At 50.4% G+C, this 21,109-nt stretch overlaps 2 protein-coding genes across 4 annotated transcripts; one reads left to right on the forward strand and one right to left on the reverse strand.

Annotated features, from left to right (window-relative positions):
- Positions 1 to 1,524: 1,524 nt before the first annotated feature.
- NLE1 (notchless homolog 1) lies at positions 1,525 to 11,652 on the forward strand. 3 transcript variants are annotated; one of them, XM_010594236.3, is made up of 13 exons: positions 1,525 to 1,566; positions 1,698 to 1,841; positions 3,021 to 3,238; positions 3,817 to 3,896; positions 5,142 to 5,218; positions 5,400 to 5,497; positions 5,759 to 5,951; positions 6,518 to 6,653; positions 6,800 to 6,846; positions 8,472 to 8,674; positions 10,234 to 10,393; positions 10,513 to 10,583; positions 11,249 to 11,652. In XM_010594236.3, the coding sequence occupies exons 1-13, from the start codon at positions 1,540 to 1,542 to the stop codon at positions 11,259 to 11,261; spliced, it is 1,467 nt and encodes a 488-aa protein (XP_010592538.2). In that variant the 5' UTR covers positions 1,525 to 1,539; the 3' UTR covers positions 11,262 to 11,652. The 3 variants fall into 3 exon arrangements, 2 of the variants coding, with proteins under 2 accessions (XP_010592538.2, XP_064127478.1); XR_002786832.2 differs by lacking the exon at positions 11,249 to 11,652 and having other exon boundaries at positions 8,472 to 8,591; XM_064271408.1 differs by lacking the exons at positions 1,525 to 1,566; positions 1,698 to 1,841; positions 3,021 to 3,238; ... (1 more) ...; positions 5,142 to 5,218; positions 5,759 to 5,951 and having other exon boundaries at positions 5,406 to 5,497.
- A 919-nt stretch (positions 11,653 to 12,571) lies between these two features.
- On the reverse strand, positions 12,572 to 20,234 carry FNDC8 (fibronectin type III domain containing 8). The gene is made up of 4 exons (XM_003414548.3): positions 19,717 to 20,234; positions 16,164 to 16,533; positions 14,123 to 14,359; positions 12,572 to 13,497 (listed from the first exon to the last, which is right to left on the reverse strand). Exons 1-4 carry the CDS (start codon positions 19,923 to 19,925, stop codon positions 13,345 to 13,347), a joined length of 969 nt encoding a protein of 322 aa, XP_003414596.1. The 5' UTR covers positions 19,926 to 20,234; the 3' UTR covers positions 12,572 to 13,344.
- Positions 20,235 to 21,109: the final 875 nt, after the last annotated feature.

Here is a 21,109-nt window from a genome sequence, read left to right on the forward strand (position 1 = left end):
CAGCTATGTGACCTGGGACCAGTTCTACTGCCCTGCTGGACAAAGGGCAACACTGACACATGCTGGTTACATGAATGAATAAATGAATGAATGGATCAATTCTCCACCCTATTGGTGTCCCAAGCCCTGGGTCCCTTTGAAGGCAAGCTCTCTCTAGCAATGAGGCAATATTCGAAAGAATTCTGCCATTGGCAGAGAACTGTACTTCTGTGACTTTAAGTCCAAGAAATTCTGGATTCAAATCCTGACTGAGTCATTCATTACACAAGCATTCCTTAGCACCCATTACATACCAAGAATTGTAAATGATAATGGAAGCAGAGAGTACTCGTGAGGATAAGGATTTGTGTCTATTTTGTTCACTTACATACTCCAAGTGCCTAGAACATAGTAGGTGCTCAATATTTGTTGAATGATTGGATGAAATAATTTCATGGATCTGTGATTTCTAAGTGTGATGAATGCCCAGATGTTTTGGAAACGTAACAGGGAAACAGGATATAGTTTCAGATAAAGTTTCCTGGAGTAAATGATTAAAAAAAAAAAAAAAAGGTGAGTTAATATATGTAGAGCCCCTAGAACATGTGGCTGGCAGAGAATATGGGATCAATATAAATTTGTTGAATGCATGAATGAATATTTAAGGCAAGAACTGAAGAATGAAGAACTCTTCCAGAAAGAGAAAAATAAAAATGCAAAGCACTGAAGCAGGAAAAGTCAGGCCATGGAAGAGAGAGGTGGCTGGAGAGATACGCAAGACTGAGTGGGCCATGGTAAGGAGTTTGGTTTTGTCCTGCATGTAAACGGGAGCTGCTTCAGGGTTTTAGGGAGTATTGAACCAGAATTTCTGCTTGAAAACTTCACTGACTGCAGTGTGGAGAGTAGACTGTAGGAGGAAAGAGTGGAAAAGAGGAGGTACATCAGGAGGCCATAGTATTGGTCCAGGCAGGAAATGACAGTGACTTAGACAAGAATGTGTGAACAGGTGTGAACAGATTCAGTCCTCCGCCATTTCCTGAACAGGCTGGGTTCCAGGAATCAGTACCCCTGCAGGGGAAATTTACAAAGCCAGAGATAATACGCTGAGTTGAGGGCAGAGATTATTATTACTTTTTAAATGGACAAAGCCAATTAAGACTTGATGAGTGCAAAAGAAAAACATTTCTACAGTTATCAACATCATAAAGCAACAATAATAATGACAGTATCAACGTTTCAGGCATTGTTCTATCTCTATTTTGGGTAAAATCATTCAACCTCTCAGGGCCTCGGTTTCCACATCTATAAAATGGGGCAAGAATCCCTGTTCTGAAGAGTCAAAATGTCGTTTGTATCCCATAAAGCACTGGGAAAGATTGAATGTGGAGGTGGCTGAGGCGAGTCCACCCAGGTAAACCCATTTCCAACACCTGAGGACAGGATGGCGCGACACTTCCCCTCCCGACCACCAGACGGCAATGTTGCCAATCGCAGCACCCCCGTCCATGGGGGCGACGCTCTGTCCCGCCGCAGTCTTTCTCCTCCACGTGGGGACGCAGGATGGCGGCGGCGGCGGTGGCGGTGTCGGTGCGTGAATGGGGGCGGAGGCCCCCGCAGCTGGGACCAGGAGTTCTGGGTCCCCGAGGCCCGAGGGAGGCGGAAGCGGGGGCCTCCCCCTGTGGCGACTTGGCTGACCCCCGCCGCGCGTGTCTGTGCAGGGCGAGGAGGCGGCTCGCGACGTGCAGCGGCTGCTGGTGCAGTTCCAGGATGAGGGGGGGCAGCTGCTGGGCGCCCCGTTCGACGTGCCCGTGGACATCACCCCGGACAAGCTGCAGCTCGTGTGCAACGCGCTGCTGGCCCAGGTCAGCGGCAGGCGGGGACGGCTCCGCGTCTCCTTCCCCAGGCGAGGGGCGGGCGGCGCTGCCTGGGCCTCGCCCGGAAGGGGGATCTAGAGACCAAAGGTCTGGCGTTGAAGGCCCCGTTATTACTCACTGACAGTGGCCGATGCACCCCCGCGTGAGTCTGCGGCAGTGCCGCCCACCTCAGGGGAGGGTTGGAAGATGTAATCTGTGAAAGCGCTTTGCACGCCAGCCATGTAGCATCCACCTGCGGAGAGTGACTGTATTTTAAACGCATTGAATGTATTATCTCATTGATTCCTCGCCACAGCCCTGGGGATATATTAATACTCCCATTTTACAGTGTGGCCCGGAGGGATTAAATTATTTGCACGATGCTATACAGTACGTAAAGTCCCTGGGTGGTGTAGATGGTTTGTGCTTGACTACGTAAAGTCCCTGGGTGGTGTAGATGGTTTGTGCTTGACTACTAACCTGAAGGTCGGCGGTTTGAACCCCGCCACCCGCATGGTAAAGATTATCGCTAAGAAAACCCTATGAAGCAGTTGTACTCTGTAACACATGGTCGCCGTGAGTCAAATCGACTTGATGGCAACTGGGCACACACAGTAGGTGGTGGATCTGGAGTTAGAACCCAAATCTGTCAGACTCCAAACCCATGCTCTTAATCTCTAAACCAGTGTTTCAGAAAGTGCTACCCTCAGATCACCTGGGGGGTGGAGAGTGCCTGTTAAAAATGTAATTCCTGGACCCCACCCCAGACTCACTGAATAAGAAGATCCTGGGGGTGAAACAGGGAGTCTGCATTTTAAACAAGATTTTTGGCTGCTTCTTACACATTAGATAGCATTGTGTGGCAGTTTGAGAAACACTGCATAATTCTATATACTAATCCTAATCCCTGACATTAGTTTTCTTTTTTGAAGAGCTCTGAACAATGTGAATTCCTTAGTCATTAGTCATAGGACATTGGGCTAGTTATTGTTACTTAGTTGCTCTGAGCCTCAGTTTTATTCATTTGTCAAGTGAGAATATTAATGTCCACCTACCAGGGTGCTATGTAAATGTACAGTCACTCATCAAGGGTACCCATGAAGGGTGGCTGAAGAGAAGGAAGTTTCACCTTCCCACAGCTCAGTACATCCCTTGATGGGGGAGTTGCCCCTTGCCCTTGCTCTTCAGGAGGATCCCCTGCCACTGGCTTTCTACATCCACGATGCCGAGATTGTCTCCTCACTGGGGAAGACGCTGGAGTCGCAGGCTGTGGAGACGGAGAAGGTCCTCGACATCATCTATCAGCCTCAGGCTGTCTTCAGGGTCCGGGCCGTGACCCGCTGCACCAGCTCCTTGGAGGGTCACAGTGAGGCGGTCATTTCTGTGGCTTTCAGCCCCACTGGGAAGTAAGGACCATGGCAGAATTGGGGAGGAGGATGTGGGAAGTACAGCCTGTAGCTGAAGTGGAAAGGGTCCCTCCGAGTTATGATCAGTACCATAAGACCAGAGCTATGAGCTCAGGGTGCTAGTGAGTGACTTCCCCGTGGCCAGTGAGGCTTGGTCCCCAAGGCCAAGGACACCTGCCTTGGAAGAGCCCTTCCTGGACTTGAGATCAGGAGATCTGAGCTGCAAGCTCAGCTCTGCCCCTTCCCAGCTGTGTAACTTGAGCAAGTCACTTAACCTTTCTGAGTTCTTCATATGTGAAACCGGAATTATTTGCTTCTCACAACCCCATGAGGATAATGAGAAGCTTCAAAAGCTGGTTATAGCTGAGGCCATTCCTTTTAGGAAGGAAGAGGAGAGAAATGGCCTCCTGGGATCTTTTCTCAGATGGCTTCAGTATCATAGGGGAGAGAAAAAAGTCCAGTCTCAGATTCTGTTCACAGAAGTCAAGTGACTGGGTGGTAGGGATGCACAGGTGCAGTGTCTCCAGGTTGGGTCACCTTGCCACCACTGCAGAGGTCGAGCAACCTCTCTTCCACAGGTACCTGGCCAGTGGCTCTGGGGACACCACTGTGCGCTTCTGGGATCTCAGCACCGAGACACCGCATTTCACTTGCAAGGGTCAGTATGCCATTAGCCATTTAGGGGTTCTTCTGGGAATGCAGTGGTGGGTGGATAATTTGCTCAGCGTTTTAGTTCTCGAGGTGGCCCAGGCAGAGTCCAACCCCTTAACTTCCAGTCCATACCAGATTCTCCTGTGGGACCTAGTCGGTAGCTCCCTGTTCCTAGGTATGAACTGTACCCTTGAGCCTAGCCAGCGCTTACAAACTGCAGAGAACGGGCCAAAGAGTCAGTGTGGGATGGTGGGGAGGGCCGATGGGCAGAGAGCCAGGAAATCCTGGGTTCAATCCAAACTCTAGAAGTGGTCCCCACATTTAGTGTCCATCGGCATCACCTGGAGGGCTTGTTACACTACAGAATGCTGGGCCCGCCCCCAGAATTTTTGTTTCAGTAGGTATGGGGAGGGGAAAGCGAGAATTTGCATTTCTAACAGGTTCCCAACGATACTTTAAGGACCACACTTGGAATAGCCACTGCAAAGAGCTTGGCTGCTAACCAAAAGGTTGGCAGTTCGAATCCACCAACCGCTCCTTGGAAACCCTATGGGGCAGTTCTACTCTGTTCTATAGGGTCGCTCTGAGTCAGAATCGACTTGAAGGCAACGGGCTGTACCACGTACTAGCTGGGTGACCTTGTGTAGGGCACACTCCCTCTGTAAGCCTCAGTTTTCTCATTTGGAAAATGGGAATGATAATTCTTGCTTTGTTGCATACCTTAGAGCTATTGTGTGAATTACATGGGGTGATGCGTGTGAAAAGACTTAAACCGTGTATCGTAAAAGGAATTGTTAGAAAGTGGTGTTGTCTACAGCCAGATGCACAGCCTCATTTTCTTTTTTTTCTTTTTGGCTTTGAGGAACTAAAATTTATTTTTTCACAGTTCTGGAGGCCTAAAGTCCAAAACAGGGTCTCTGCCCTTGGTAGCCCCAGGAGTTCTTGGCTCCTTGGCTTGTGGCCCATTATCATATAGTAACTGTCTTTCCTTGTGTGTGCTTTGCCTCTGTGTTTGTAGCTAGTTATCACTGAATCAGGGCGACTTATGGCACCCTTATGTATAACAGAACAAAACGTCGCCCAGTCTGTCCTGTGCTGTCTCCGTGAACATTGCTGTGTTTGAGTCCATCGTTGGCACATTTCTCTTTTTCTGTCGTTCATTTATTCAGCAAATAGTATGGAGTGCCTGCACTGTGCCAGGCACTGCTAGCACTAGACAGATGTGATCCTTCTTTTCTACCCTGTCTCTTAGGACACAGACACTGGGTCCTTAGCATATCCTGGTCCCCAGATGGCAAGAAGCTGGCCTCCGGCTGCAAGAATGGCCAGGTAGATGGTGGTCAGGATAACTAGGCAGGGGCTGTGGGTCCTCTTTGCTGGCGGACAGTTCAGAAACAGGTTCTAGTGGGTTCGGGGGGGTGGTGGCCAGGTGAGTGGTGGTGTGGCGGGGACCCTTGAGGGGGCCAGGGACAGGTTGAGCAAGGTCATTTGGTAAGCTTCTGTTCTTCAGATTCTCCTGTGGGACCCAAGCACAGGGAAGCAAGAGGGCAGGACCCTTGCGGGCCACAGCAAGTGGATCACAGGCCTGAGCTGGGAGCCCCTCCATGCGTAAGTGAGCAGTTAGAGCTGTGGGGGGCAGCGTGCAGGCTGTGGTGACTGAGGAGGCAGTGGGGACAGTCTTCCACCTGTGTTGCTGCTTTGGAGAACGCTGCTCTTTGCGAGACCTAAGAACCACTGCAGTGCAGCCAGATCTTGGGGTTAGGAAGCTATCAGATTGTCACTGGCCTTTGAGTTGGGAGTGTGAGGAGCCATTGGAAGGCAGGTGTTGCCAGATCAGAAGCAAGGTCACAGCTCCCTTCTTCCTGCCAGGAACCCCGAGTGCCGCTACGTGGCCAGCAGCTCCAAGGACGGCAGCGTGCGGGTGTGGGATACGACCGCGGGCCGGTGTGAGCGCATCCTCACTGGGCACACCCAGTCAGTCACCTGCCTCCGGTGGGGAGGGGACGGGCTTCTCTACTCTGCCTCCCAGGACCGCACCATCAAAGTCTGGAGAGCTCACGATGTAAGAGCCAACAGGGTCCAGAAGTCGGTCTAGGAAGTCTCAGGTCATGGGATGCTGGCGCTGGAGGAGCCTTTCTGTCAATGAGCCCAGTGTTTCTCACTGCCCAGTGTCCTGTGGTCAGCGCGGCTCATGCTAGAAAAGATTCCAGTGTCCCTTGGCACGATCAAGGCTCTGAAAATTCCTGCCATGTGTAAAAGCTTATTTTGCTTTATTGGACCCACCGTGTCCTAAATTTATTTAACTGGGGTCCTTTTCCTCCGACATACTTAACCTCCTTCCTGTGAAACATATTTTGAGAAACATCGACCTGGACTGGGACCCTTACATTCCAAAGCAGGAGACTTGAGTCTTTCGGATAATATCATTAAGATCACAATGAATGAGGGGTGAAGCTGGACCAGGGTCCTGGTTCTTAGTCCCCATGCCACTGCATGTCACATCTTCTGGAATTAATATGGGGCAAGGGTCCCCCAAGTGTGGAGAGTGGTGTGTGCGGGGCTCTGTGTGTGTGTGGCATGGTGAAGGTGCGTGGCTCTGTGTCTGACCTTTCCCTATCTCTATCCCAGGGGGTGCTGTGCCGGACTCTGCAAGGCCACGGCCACTGGGTGAACACCATGGCGCTCAGCACTGACTACGCGCTGCGCACAGGAGCCTTTGAGCCAGCCGAAGCCTCAGTCAATGCCCAAGACCTCAGAGGGTCCTGTGAGTGAGCAGAGAAGGAGGGGAGGGGGCTGCTTGGGGAACAGCCGGTTCTCTAGGTGAATGGTGTGAGTTGGATCGTTTGTGTTGGATTTTCTAATAAGCCTTGTTCCTCATCCCCTTCTCTCCCCTCTGGTACCTGGACACAGTGCAGGAGTTGAAGGAGAGGGCTCTGAGCCGGTACAACCTTGTGCGGGTGAGTGTGTTGCGGGCTGCATGCCTTCCCAGCTCCGTACCTCTTCCTCAGCTGGTCCCTAAAACCTGCGCTCTCCGCAGGCACTCAGGCCCCTTCCCTTCTGGCCCCGGCTCAGAAAGTACCTTTTCCGGAAAGTTGTTCTTGATTATCGTACTTTACAATCCTAAAGTCTTAATGCAGTAGGGATCATTTTGTCTTATTTTGTTTTGTTTGTTTGCTTATCTGTTACATTCCCAAGGCGCCTCCCTTTTTTATTTTATTTAGCTTGTCGGTTAAGTAACATGTTCAAGTGGTCTAAGGTTCAAAAGATACAAAAAGGTATACAGTGAGAAGTCTTCCCATCTCTATCCCACAGACAGTCCCTTCCTTCTGGAAGCAGCAAACACTACCAGTATTTCATGTCTCCTTCCAGAGGTTTTATCTACACACACATATGTACGTACGTATATACTGTATTTTTACACACGTAACGTGTGCCTTCTGCATTTGTTTGCTGGCTGCGCCCTCCTGTGAGGTATTTTTGTAAGCATGCTATGCTAATTTGTCCTTAGAGCAACACGTAGAAGAGGATTGGCATGGTGGCACTTGTGAGGGTGCCTCACGGGAGGAGGGTGGAGCCAACAAACAAATGCAGAAGGCGCATGTTATTTGTGTAAAAATACCATATATACACAAACACTTATGTAAACACATATGCATTCGTATCAAAACAGAATATCTTTCCACTCCTTAAACACCACTACTAGACTGGTATTTCTTTTATGAGGATCAGCACAAAGCTGGTTCCTGTGAGGTAGAGGTTGAAGATGGCCCAAATGCCCAACTTTTCCAAACTGCTGTCCTGCTCCATCATGGCCAACATCAGCTACTCCCCATCGCCTCAGTACTCTTCCATCTTTGGGTTCGGTACTTACTGTTTTAAGCGGTTTATTAGGGAAGTAACAGGGTACAACTCGGGATTGAGAACCACTCAGAAGTAACAGGAACAACTCAGGATATAGTTCTTGATCAGGCAGCTTCCTCTCTCCCTCTGCTGCTGCACCCCGCTCGGGGCCTTCTCCAGCAACTGTTACAGCTCTTAGCTCTGTGCGTCAGCAAGCCTCACCAGAGCTGTCTCGCACTGGTCTCCGAGTTCCTGCCATCTCACGCTGCTATCACTCTTGTTACTGCAGCACTGCCATCTCTCACTGTCTTCGTGTTACAGCTCCTTCTTCTCTCTCTGTATCTCCTTTTAAGCCTAGCAGGATGGCAGAACTGACCAATCCCATCATTAGGGTTCCATACACTTTATTTCTATGCCCCCCCCCGCCCCCAGGTTCCATGCATCTTATTTGCATTAGCAAGCTGTCCAGTCCCCTCGGTGGGCCATAAGCACCTTGTTTGCGTCGTTCCACCCAATCATTGTATGGGAATCACAAAGATTATGGCTAGAAGGACCATGCTAAGTAGTTCACTGCACCACACCCGGGGGTCCCATGTGAGTTGGCGGTTGGCCCAGGCCTCCTTTCTCCTACACCTGGCTCCTGTCCCTGGTGTTGGGTTAGGTGAGAAACTGCATTTGATCCTGAGTTCAGGCTCTCCTGTCTGAGACCGTATCTGACACTGTGTGCTTTCTGCCTCCCCAGGGCCAGGGCCCAGAGAGGCTGGTGTCTGGCTCAGATGACTTCACCCTATTCCTGTGGTCGCCAGCAGAGGACAAGAAGCCCCTTGCACGGATGACGGGACACCAGGCCCTCATCAACCAGGTGCTCTTCTCCCCTGATTCCCGTCTCATTGCCAGCGCCTCCTTCGACAAGTCCATCAAGCTGTGGGATGGCAGGACCGGCAAGTGAGTGGGTGGGAGGAGGAGGGGTGGTGGGAGGAGCTCAGCTCTGCCACTTACCAGCTGTGTGGCCTTGGGCAAGTGTTTGCATTTTCTGAGCCACTTTCTTCACCTGTAACATGCAGGCAAGACCCCTTACCTGTCAGCTTTGTTACAAGGATTCAATGACATGGCATATTTAGGGTCAGCACTAAATGGGCACTGAAAATGTTTATTCATTTTGTCTTAGTCATATAGTGCAGCTGTAACAGAAATAGCACAAGTGGATGGGTTTAACAAAGAGAAGTTTATTCTCTCACAGTCCAGTAGGCCTAGAAGTCCAAATTCAGGGCACTAGCTCTATAGGAAGGCTTTCTCTCTCTTTCGGCTCTGGAGGAAGGTCCTTGTCATCAGAATTTTGCTGGTCTCGGAGCATCTCAGTGCAGGAACTTTAGGTCCCAAGGATGCGCTCTGCTCCTGGCACTGGTTCCTTTGTAGTATAAGGTCCCCATGTCTCTCTGCTCGCTTCTCTCTTTTACACCTCAAAGAGATCAGCTCAAGACACTATCTAATTTTGTATACCTCATCAACATAACTGCCATTAGTCCATCTTATTACATCATAGTGATAGGATTTACAACACATAGGGAAATCACATCAGATGATAAAATGGTAGACAACCATACAAGGGAATCATGGTCTAGTCAAGTAGACAGATATTTTTGGGGGACACAATTCAGTCCATGACACATTCATATCTAAGAAGAGAAGGGATCTTAATGCTGGCTGAAGGGCCAGGGATGCAGCAACCCAGGAGAAGGTGAAGCGGCAGGTTTACGTTCTCACTGGTATCTGACCTTCCTCAGAGTATGGTTCATAGACCAGTGGCATCTGCATCACCTGGGAGCTTGACAGAAATGCAGCATCTTGGGCCCCACCCCAGCCCTTCTGAATCAGAACCAGGTTTCGCTTCTACCTATTAAAGGGTGAGAAGCACTGCAGTAATGGGGCTGCGTGCACTTGGGCTTGGTTAGGTTCGAGGCGAGGCAAAGGCCTGGGCAAGTAGAGAAGGAGCAAGGGAAGTTTTGCTGTGCCTGAAGGGGAGCTGAGTTTTGAGGGCCCACTACGTAGGTGTCAGGCTTTGTGTATCTCACACAGCAGCCCTTCGAGGTGGGTAATTCAGTTCCTTGTCCAAACACACATAGCTAGTCTTCACTGATGGGAAAGTCCCAGGTGGGCCTGGCCCACTGTTGTCCCGTGCCACCTGCCATCATGCACCTGATGTCTTGGGAGGGGTATCTGGCAGATTGGCTAAACAGTTGGTGGCATCGGATTCAAAGCCATGCAGATAGGGAGGCTTGGTAGGAGGCACGCGAGAAGCAGCTCATTTGGAGCAATTGTGTACAGTAGTGCTGACTGGTAGTGCCTAAATTGCTCTGGGGTGGGAGCCAGGCGATGAGACTTTGTAAAAGTTCCCCAGGTAGTGCTCACGTGCAGCCAAGGTTGAGGACCACTGCACTGGGCTTGGGGGACCCTTCAGTCCATGTTTGAAGCTCGAATAGCCATCATCCTCTTCCCTGGCTCAGGTACCTGGCTTCCTTGCGGGGCCATGTGGCAGCTGTGTACCAGATTGCCTGGTCAGCCGACAGCCGACTCCTGGTCAGCGGCAGCAGTGACAGCACACTGAAGGTGTGGGACGTGAAGGCCCAGAAGCTGGCCACAGACCTGCCTGGCCATGCCGACGAGGTATGGCCACCCCAGGAGCAGGAGTGGGACTGAAGCCTGGCACCCCTCAGCCTTGGCCTGCTTCCTGACCTCTTCACTAACCCTCTCCCTGCCCACTTCCTCCCCCTACCTCACTTTAGGTATATGCTGTTGACTGGAGTCCAGATGGCCAGAGAGTAGCAAGTGGTGGGAAGGACAAGTGCCTCCGGATGTGAGTTTGGGGGAGGTGGTGGCTGGTGTGCTCGGCTCTCCTGCCCTGGAGTTGGTCCTTCGCCGGCATAGAATTCTGAGGGACTCTCCAGTGCCCATACTGCCCTGAGGTGGTGTGTGCAGCCAGGCGCTCAGTGGGCAGTCGGAGGCCTACGGGGATTACGGGAGACCCCACCAGTACTCAGGCCACTCTGTAGGGATAAGTCCAGGGCTCTTTCCAGAATGTGGCTATAGTTCTTTGTTGGAGCCCTGTACTTTGGAGTCTTCAGACCTGAGTTCAAATCCTGGTTCTACCTTTCACCATACAATCTTGAACTTGGTTAACCTGTTTCTTGGGAATTACCAAAGCTCAGTAGACTGTTGGAGGGATCGAAGATAGGAGGAGAAGCACACGTTGGGACCTGAAGCATTGTGTACCTGTAAAGGGTTGTCACTGTCGCTGGATGGCCATGGTGGGCCTCCCAGGGCCCTCGATTGAGGGCCTGGGTGAGGCAGGCAGTGGGTGTGCAGCCTGAGTTTGGGTGGCCAGAACAGTTAGTAGCCAGGATCTTGCTGAATGTGAAGGTAAGCCACAGGCTGTACCTTACAGTGGGTTCCTAGGATTATATGTCAGCCTCCCTTTCCTGAGGTAGGATCCCCATTCCTACTCCCCCACCTTCTCCACAGATGGAGGCGATGAAACCCCACAGTTCTCTCTGACCCTCACCTGGACTCAGCTTCTACCAGCTGCCTGCCCTCACAGACCCAAGGCAGGGGTGGCAGTTCACACACCCTCGTCCCCAGAGGGGACCCTGAGAACGAGTGTGTCCTGCTGTCCTTGGACAGACACCAGCGTGATATCCCATAGCTCCCCTATCTGGACCACCCAGAGCTGGAAACCAAAGGCCGCAGAGGTCATCACTGAGCTCAGCTCTTGACTATCTTTCTGTACTTTGCTGGGGCCAGAAGAAGGCCAGCAGCATGGCTGGACCTCTGCCGCTCCCTGCCTCCTTTCCCAAGCTCTTTTCAGGATCGGATCCCGGATTCTTTGGCCAAATAAATAACTTATATTTTGTGTGTTCAGGTTATAACTCCTTGTCCTAGAATCCTAGGGCTCAGCCAAGACTGTACTGAACCAGTTTGCCTAGCCTCCACCTCTGCACTGGACCACACCAAAACCATGCTGACCAGAGTGGCTTCTCCGCTCCCCGTGTGCCTGTAAGGGAGAGGCCACCCAATCCACCAGGGGAGAGCTGGCTGAAGCCCATGTGATAGTGACCAGAGCATCATCTAAGGCTGTGCTGTCCAGTATGGCAGCCACTAGCCACGTGTGCCTATTTATATTAGCTAGAATTAAAGAAAATTAGAAATGTAGCTCCTCAGCCACTCTAGCTAAAGGCTTGGACAGCACAGATGTAGAACGTTTTCATCACAGAGTTCTCGTGGAGGGAGGGTGTGCTCTAGGGGTGCAGTCCTCGGCCTCTCCTTCAGCCCCTGCGGTGCACTGAGCCCTGTGCTGGGCTCTCAGGATACAGAGAAGACGATGGCTGGCCTGGAGGACTCCGTCCCTAGTAGCGAAGGCAGTGGCTGTGTGCAGGAAGGCTCTGGTAGGAGTGGGACGATGTGCTGTGGGAGGACAAGTCCTGTGGCTCCGTGAGGTCTTGGAGGTAATGAAGGGGATCCCCACCAGGACATTCTCACCCTCCACGCACCCCGTCCCCACTTCCTCCTCCATCCGATGCCGATATCGTCTACTCCGGCTGAATTTCCAAACCATCCTTGTACAAACTGCTCAGGGCCACGGCACTTCCGCTATCTGGTTCCGTGTCACCCTCCCCAGCCCCCCCTGTGGCCATGATTTTGCAGATCACCTAGCTGCTGTGGTTCTCAGTTTCCACCTTGCATGTCTCTGCAGTGAGGAGGCTGGACAAGGGACAATGGATCAACAGTGGCCAAGCCTGTACTTCTCTCCCACAGTCCTCACAGTAACCCTGCAGCCATGCCTGGAAGGTTCTCACATTTTTTTTTTTTTTTTGATGAGGAAACAGCCCATGAAGCCCCAAATTTGCCCCAAATCCCTATGGAGTGTAGTTCTACTCCAACATACAGGGAGTTGACTTAATGACTAAGAGCTAGGATTCGACCTAGATCCTGTCCCAAAAGCTTGTACACTTTCACAAGTCCTCCAGAGCTCATTTCCTGCACTGACAGTCTACGGGCTGCCATTAGCTCTGTCCAAAATCACTGTTTTTCCCGGTATAAGTGCTTGAGCCTTTGTGTGCCAGTCCCTCTCCCAAGGGGAAAAGGATGATGTTGGCAGAGCCAAGCAGCTGGTTGTGATCGCCTCCTGTTGCCTGGCCACCCTTGTTTTCCACCTACCCACCCACCTGGACTCTTGGTCCTGGCAAAATTAGGAAGATGGGTGGCTGCTGGCCCAGCTGAGACTGTCCACGGCATGAAGCAAATGGAGGGGTGCTGGGTGACCTGCAGTTCTTTAATGAGGAACCTGGACCCAGCCCAGATACGGGGAACAGGGAGACTAGCAGCTATGGGCAGTGGCTGGGCCTGGCTAGCCTGAGATGTCCCCAGGTGAATGGGGCTCCTATCTGGCCTTGGCCCCAGCCCAGGGTTGGAGTTGTGGTACCACTGCTGCCAGGGCCTGGGCTGACAGGGTAGTCAGTGGTTCCCTGGCATGGTGCTGGTGGTACATCTCATGGTGCTGGTTCCCAAGGGCCCTGGGCCAGAGCTGAAGGTAGCTGGGGGGCTTCCTGGGGTCCTCTCCCTTAGTAGGGAAATAGATACTCAAGATCCTCTAGCCTCCGCATCTCATTGAGCCCAATGGTCACAGTTTTCCGTTGGGGTTCCCTGCGTTGCACAGTGATTTGAATGGGGTTGCTCTCGGGGAAGCTGTTCAAGTCAGTGGCCACAGTTGCAAACTGAAATAAAATAAGAAAACCACTCAGAATTCCTTCCCAGACCTGAACCTGACTCACTGTGTCTCTGTCTCTGGTTTGTCTGATAAATAGGATCTTAGATAGCCTTCTCCAACCTATTCGCTAACAGAAAACAGGTCCAAAAAGGGGACTTGAATTGCTCAGCGTTACCTAGCTCATAGCTGACAGAGGCATGATTCAAACCTGTGCCTCCCCAGCTGTGTAATGTTTCCACCAAAGGGCTATCTGAACTCAGGTCTCTTGCCCCTCCCCTGCACCTACCCCACCCCCAGGCTGTTGCCTTCTTCATCCCCCTTTAGTCTCTTTCCTGTTTCCCTCAATGCCCTTGGATTCCTGGTTCACTCACAATTACTGGTACTTAGTTGTAGAATCCAGAAATCAAGGGTTCTGAAAGATGGACATGGTGTGCTGCGTTCCTAGTGGGCTGCAGAGTGGCTTAATCCTTAAACCTCCAAGAAGAAAGCCTAGAATTGCCTAACGGCTTCCAAAGAAGGAAAGCTAGCAGAAAGATGAATTATGGGGACATGGGGGTGTTCCCAACCTCCAAAGCCCCAGTTCTCTGGCCCCAGACTTTCCGTCCCAACCCCCCTCTTCTCCTAAGGCTTACTTTGTACGGCTTGCACCACTTCCCCACCCCAGCTGTGTTGGCTGCGCGGACAGTGAGGCAGTAACTGGTGTTAGGCTTCAACTCCATGAGCTTGACAGTGGTGCCCAAGATCTTGTTGAAGATCCACGGGCGATTCTTTATCTTGGGCAGCTCATTGTCCTTTATCTTGGCCACCTCCTGCAGCAGGACCTGGTAGAAACTGACCTGCTGCTTGCCCAAGGCGTAGGTCCAGGAAATCTGGGGAAAGAGAGCCCCAAGGCTTCCTCAGACTTGGCCTGACCTACCCTCCACCCCCACCAAGTTGTTCAGAATGCCCCCAATGCCATTCTTGCTCCTGATGGAGCTGGAGCAGGCCTGATGGAAGGGGTAAGGCTCTCCAGCGTTGAATGGAACCACTCACCCCCCAGGATATACTGTCCTCCCTGGGCAGCCCCACCTACCTTAGGGTGCTCCCTTAGTCCATGTTTTTATGGACTCTAGAGTCCATATCAGTTGAGAGGGACCTTAGAGATCATCTTGTTTGCTTCATTGCAGATGGGGTCAGAGGGCCAGAGAGGGTAAGTGACTTGCCCGGGGTCACACAGCAATTAAGTGGCAGAACCAAGATTCAAACCAGCCCCCAAACCCATACACTTTGCACTACAACAGTGGTTCTCAAACCTAGCTAAGCATCTCAGGGAGTTTTTATAACACCTCAGATGCCTGAACCTGCTGTCTCCCGTCTGGTCCCATATTTTTCCAGTTTCTTCTCTGTCTAGGCCAGTGGTTCTCAAACTGGTGTGCATGAGAATGCCCTGGAGGATTTGTTAAAACACAGAGTCCTGGATGCACCCCCACAGTTTCTGATTCAGGAGGCCAGAAATTTGTGTTTCTAACAAGTTGGCGCGTGATGCTGATGCTACTGGGCTGGTCCCTTGTCCCCAGAGATTCTAAGTGAACAGGTTTGGGATGGGACTGAGGCAGCTGCATCTTTGGTAAGATCTTCAGATGGTTGTGATGCAGATGTTCTGAGAACCACAATTTGAGAACCCCTGTTAGCCCCCCTTCAAAATAGGGTGCAAACACCCCCAGGAAATGGCCACACTTTGAGAAACACTGCTCTAGGCCACCCAACAATGAGGTTTCCAGGTTTATCTTCCTAAAATACAGCTCGAAGTACATCCTGAAACAAAGCCTTCAGCCGTGCCCTATTGCTTACAGAAAAATCTACAGAGTAGCCTAGCTTTGGAGAGGCTCCATGAAATGACCCCAGACTAACTCTTCCCTTATAAACCTGTTGCCATCGAGTCGACTCCAAGTCATAGTGACCCTATAGGACAGAGTAGAACTGTCGCATGGAGTTTCCAAGGAGCATCTGGTGGATTCGAACTCCTGACCTTTTGGTTAACAGATACAGCTCTTAACCTCTATTTCCCTTCTTATACTCTAGGACAGTGCTACTCAGCAGGTGATCCATCAGGATCTTCTGGCAATTTGTTAGAAATGCAAATTCTGAGGCCCCACCCCACACCTAGTGAATCAGAACCTCTTGGGATGAGGCCCAGGAATCCGGTTTAACAGAATGAGCAGGTGATCTATAGCAGGTGAAAGTGTGAGAAGCACTGGATTAGGGCCTGAGATCAAGTGAGGCCCCAGTCTCTGCCCACGCCTTCCCACCTGTTGAGCCATTGCTAGCTTTAGCGCCGCCACAGAATGTCTGTCCACCTCCAACTCACGATGTTTAAGTCCTACCTCTGTGTCCCAGCTCAAATGTTACCGAAAACCACCAAGGTTATTCCTGCAGCTGAAGTCATGTGCCTTTGCCTCTGAGTTCCTGGTGGCCCTTGATCTGAACTTTCCCTCTAGTACTGAGCCCTTTCTATCTTGCATCGGATTCTTTACACCACACCCTTTCTCCCTTACTAAACCATGAACTTGGGGTCAGGATGCAGGTTTAAGGCGTCTTCACACTCCCCATAGAGCTCAGCTCAGTGCCTGGCACCGGAGGGCAGGGAGGGCGTCCAGCAGGCCTTTGCTGAGTGCGTGAGCAAGGGACACCTACCACAGCTGTGGAGTCACTGACGGTGTGTTCACAGATGAAGGGTGCTTCAGGCACGTCCACAACCACGGAGGACTCAGAGGGTGTTGAGGAGGTGTCTGTGTCTAGCTCAGGGTTGTCAAGGTCCAGCAGGCCTCCAGGGACCATCTGGCCCTGAGATTGGCGGGTGCAGAGGGCTAGGTCCCTCTTTTCTACATTCTTGGCCAGTGAAGAAAAACTGAGTCTCTTCAGCTCCCCCTCCAGCATCCCTGCAAAGAAGCTGCTGTTGGGCTGGGTGACGGCCAGTTTGATGGGGTTCAACAAGGTGGATGAGATGGGAGAGATGCTGGTGTCATCAGAGCTGCATTCGGAATCCTCCACTGGCACCGGCTTCCTGGAGCGGGAGAGGGAGCCAGGTGAGCCAGGTGAAGGAGGCCATTCAGCCCGGAAGCTCCCTGAGGCCAGCCCTGGGCCTGCCTCCCCAGTACCCCCAGCTGCTTCTGAACAGCTCAGAACAACCTTCTTGCTCTGCAGCAGTGCATCAGGCCCACCTAGGTGCTTCCTAAAAATGCAGATCCCCCGGTCCCTGGTCCCCAGAGATTTCTGAGTCAACAGGTTTGGGGTGGGTCTGGGGAAGCTGCATCTTTAACAAGATCCTCATATGATTCTGAGAACCATGATTGGGGAACCACGGCTAAAACTATGCCCTCCTCCAAAGTGGGGTGCAGACAACCCAGGGGATGACCTCAATGACCTACTGGGGTGTGGAGAAATAGCTAAAAAGAAAATAATAAATTAAGCTTTACTACTCTTCATTTACTACTTAATAAAGTATTTACTAATATTTTATTTACTTATATTGAAAAAACACTTCATGATATATATATATATATAAATATATATATAATGTGGGAATTAACAGTGGAAACCCTGGTGGCGTAGTGGTTAAGTGCTACAGCTGCTAAGCCAAAGGTCAGCAGTTCAAGCCCACCAGGCCCTCCTTGGAAACTCTATGGGGCAATTCTATTCTGTCCTGTAGGGTCGCCATGAGTTGGAATCGACTCGATAGCAACAGGTTTTTTTTTTTTTTTTGGTTTAAATTAACAGTAGTGCAGATAAATACACACGTTGGGGTGAATGCTCAAAAACTCTTTTCTTCCATTCTTATTTTTTTTAATTTATGAAATATTTTAAACATCTGCAAAGACTTCGAGAATAATATATTAAACTTCCATTTACTCATCATTCAGTTTAAGAAAGAAAACCTTAGTGGTAAATTAAAGCCCCAGTGTACAGCTCTCCCTGACAACATTCCTCATCCTACAAGAAAGCACCACTACAGTTAAGTTTACATTTTTATTATTCCCCACGTGTGTCTATGGGTTTGTTATATATGTATGTTACCCTTAGGCAAGATCTAGTGTTATTTTACATGTTTTCAGCTTTATGTAAGTGCTATTATTCAGTGCCTATCCTCTGCAACTTCCTTTTTATCGCTCGACATTGTGTTTTTTTCGTTTCATCCTCTATAGACAGACGTAGCTTTGGTTCGTTCACTTTAACCGTTGTATGGTTTTCCATTACATGGATATTTGCAGTTTCCAGTTCTTTGCCATTAAAGAAAAACCTTGTACACGTTCCCCCTCTATTTAAACATTTTTTACCAGTGAAGTGCACAGTCCAAAAAGTTTGGCTTTCGAATCTCTTTTTATCTTGACCCAAAATAATGTATTTTATGTGGCAAAGTGATATGCAGACTCATAACTTTACATAACTAAAACAAATCAAAGCAATCATTACTCTATGGTGATGTGTTCTGGAATTTTCTATTTTATTTCGTTTTTATAATACTAGTTTCTACCCACTAAAATAATTTCTTGACCCCTTAGTGGGTCACAATCCATAGTTTGAAGAATGCTGCTCTAGAAAGCAGTCACAGGACCTTTGGGGTCAAGCACCTTGACCAGGTCCCATGGCCAGCTGTTGGCAGAATTGGAACTAAAACCCAGCTCTCCGGGCCCCATGCTTTCCTCATGCATGCAGCTCCCATCTGCCTCCAGCGCCTTCTGGCTCCTCTCCTCTGCTTCCTGCCCCATCTCCCCTGGCTGCCTTGCCAAGTCCAGCAATGCCACCCCTGAATCTCTTGCTCCAGCCAGCCTTGGGCTTCATGGTGGATCCTGTGGGCCCCATTGATCTCTTCCCAAGGAATCCCTATCAGCTTAGATCCCCTACGCTTGCCCATGTGGACATTTGGAACAGTTGGTCCCCCACCTGGGTCCTTCGTAGGCTGAGGAGTCTGGGTATTGATGTCATTTTATACTTCAGGCTGTCCTAGTGAATTTATAGTTTGGATCCATTTATTGGAAATGCTGGTGCTAAAGTGGGTGTGGAAGGCAGCAAGGTGCTGAGCTGTACACTGGACACTGACTCATTCTGATCTTCCCAACAGCCCTGCCAGTTGGGTGTTAGCCTTATTTTGCAGATGAAGGATGGAAGCTCACTGATCATAATTAACTTGTCTAAGGTCTAAGTGGGCAGTAGGATTTGGATTTGAACTCAGGCTTTCCCACTGTACTGTGACATTTCCTACAAGCACCCACCACTCACTTTAGCCAGACCTGCCTACTTACAGTTCCCTTAGGGAATGGATACTACGCTCTCGCCCTCTCATAGCATCAGGACCAGCTACAGCCTTTGCAGGATGCAGTGCAAAATGAAAATGCCGGGCCCCCTTTTAAAAACTTAGTAAGAATTTCAAGACAACAGCAGGGCATTAAGCTAAGCAGGGGGCCTTCTACGTGACTACACAGGTCGCACACCCATGAAACAGGGCCTGTGTATGACTCCCTCAATCCTCATCACCTCACCCACCACCCCTTTGCTTTCGAACTCCGCTTCCTTAGGAATTCAGCTCAAATATCGTTCTCCCAAGAAGCTTCCTTTAACTGACCCCGTCCGCCAACTATGCTAATACCCCCCCACTCTGTTTCCTCAAGGCGTCCTGTCCTGTCATAGCACCACTTACCAGATGTGCTGTGTCATTCTCATTATTGCCTGACCCCACCCCCTCCAGACAGGGAGCTCCTTCAGGCAGGGACTGTGCTTTCCATCTCAGCATTCCTGAAACTGAACACCGGGCCAGGCACCTTGCAGGTGCTCTAAGACTTTTGCAGAATGAAGGAAACCAGAATCCCTGAGGAAGAGCCATTAAACCTCACTCTTAGGGAAAGCAGGCTATTGTGGGACATATTTTGCAGGTGAAGGCACCAAACAGGGAAGATTGAGGAAGAGCAGCCACCTAGGAGGGCTGAGTTTGGGAGGCAGGGTGAGGACCATGGCCAGGCAAAGCAGGATGAGGAGCCCTATCAACAAATCTCTGACCAATGCAGGAAGGCTTCCTGGAGCAGGACGCCCATGTGCCTCTAAGAGCTGATTCTGGGCTCAGGAATACATAGACAGGTCCAATCCAGCACACGTCCTCTTGTCTGGGAGCCCAGGACTGTGTTGTGATAGGTCAAGTCACTCTGCCCACCCCCCAGCTCCAGCCTTCAAAATAAGGACCAAACTTGGGGCTTACGGTATATTGATGGTATCTTCCTCCATGAATTTAACCAAACTGCCCCTTGAGGAGAGTGGGAGTCCTTTGGTAGTGACGATCTGGTTCATAGACTTGGGGTTTGGAAAGGGCATCTGCATTTGATCGAGTGCATTCAGAACATTGAGGTTTTCCTTTTTCAGCGTGGTCTCCTCCCCGTCTCCCACTTGATAGAGCGCCTTTGATGCCATCTGGTTGGTTTGGGACCACGGCCGTCACTGTGCAGGACAACCAAGCTGACAGGAAGCAGAGAGAAACTGTGGGCGCAGTGGACTAACAGTTTGGGTGGGATGGGGGTGCAATGAGCTGACTTCATAATCCTTGAAGAGTGTAACAATTAAGGGCTGGCCTCCCCCTTAATGGGAGGCTGCTGCTGCCCAGCCTGCGGTGGGGCCAGCAAGATCAAAGGCCAGTGTTGGGAGCCGGACAGAGCCAGGGAAAGGGCTGCGTGACCTCTTTCTCAGGCCCTTCCAGCTCTAATACTCTGCTGGTACAGCAGCCCTGCCCTTCCCTGAAGATCTCCCAATGCACCCCTCAGCGCTGCCCTGGGAAGGAGGAGAGGTCTGGTTATAGAGAGGGGGTTGGTCGTGGAGGGAGGCACCTGGGGCCCTGAGAAGTAGGCAGTACTGGCATTTTCTGGGGTGGGAGACTTTGTCTATAGACGCTGAGGCTCTATATTCTGAAATCCTAGGCAGCAGCACTCCATGATGACTAATCGTGTAGGCAGAGGGAAAGCCCAGATGGTTCATAGCTCACAGGTGACCAGGTTGTACTGCTGGAATCCTAAATGTGCCACACCCTTACCTCCAAGTGCCTTTATGTACTGAGTGACAATGGTGGGCAGAGTGGATGACACAAAAATGAGTCAGACATGATCTCTGCCCAAGGAAACCACATTGCAATGGGAAAGCTTATAAACAATTTGGGGAGGGGGCACAGAGCCAAAACAGCACTGGCTTTGCACCAAGTTGTGAATTTGAAGTCCAGCTCTGTACTTTCTAGCTGTGTAACCTTTTGCAAGTGACTGAACCTCACTAAACCTCAGTTTCCTCACCTGTGAAATGGGGATAAAAATAGCACCACTCTCACAGGACTATGGAGAGATAACCACCTAAAGTTGTTTTATTTCTTCCACCTGATAAGCCAAAGCAAAAACCATTTAAAAATACCAAATCATATTTTTTGCATTTTATATATTCAGGTTTTATCTTCAAAAGCAAAGGAAATTTGGAAAATACAGAAAAGTGAAGGTCCCTCTAAGAACATTGCTTCTTCTTGGCACCCATCATATAATCTGTAATTATCTGATTTATCTATTCGATTCTTTTTTTCAGTCTGTCTCTCTCTTACTAAAATGTAAGCTCTTTGACGGTAG

This window comes from Loxodonta africana, chromosome 18 (assembly GCF_030014295.1).
Source record: "Loxodonta africana isolate mLoxAfr1 chromosome 18, mLoxAfr1.hap2, whole genome shotgun sequence".
Classification (NCBI taxonomy): Eukaryota; Metazoa; Chordata; class Mammalia; order Proboscidea; family Elephantidae; genus Loxodonta; species Loxodonta africana.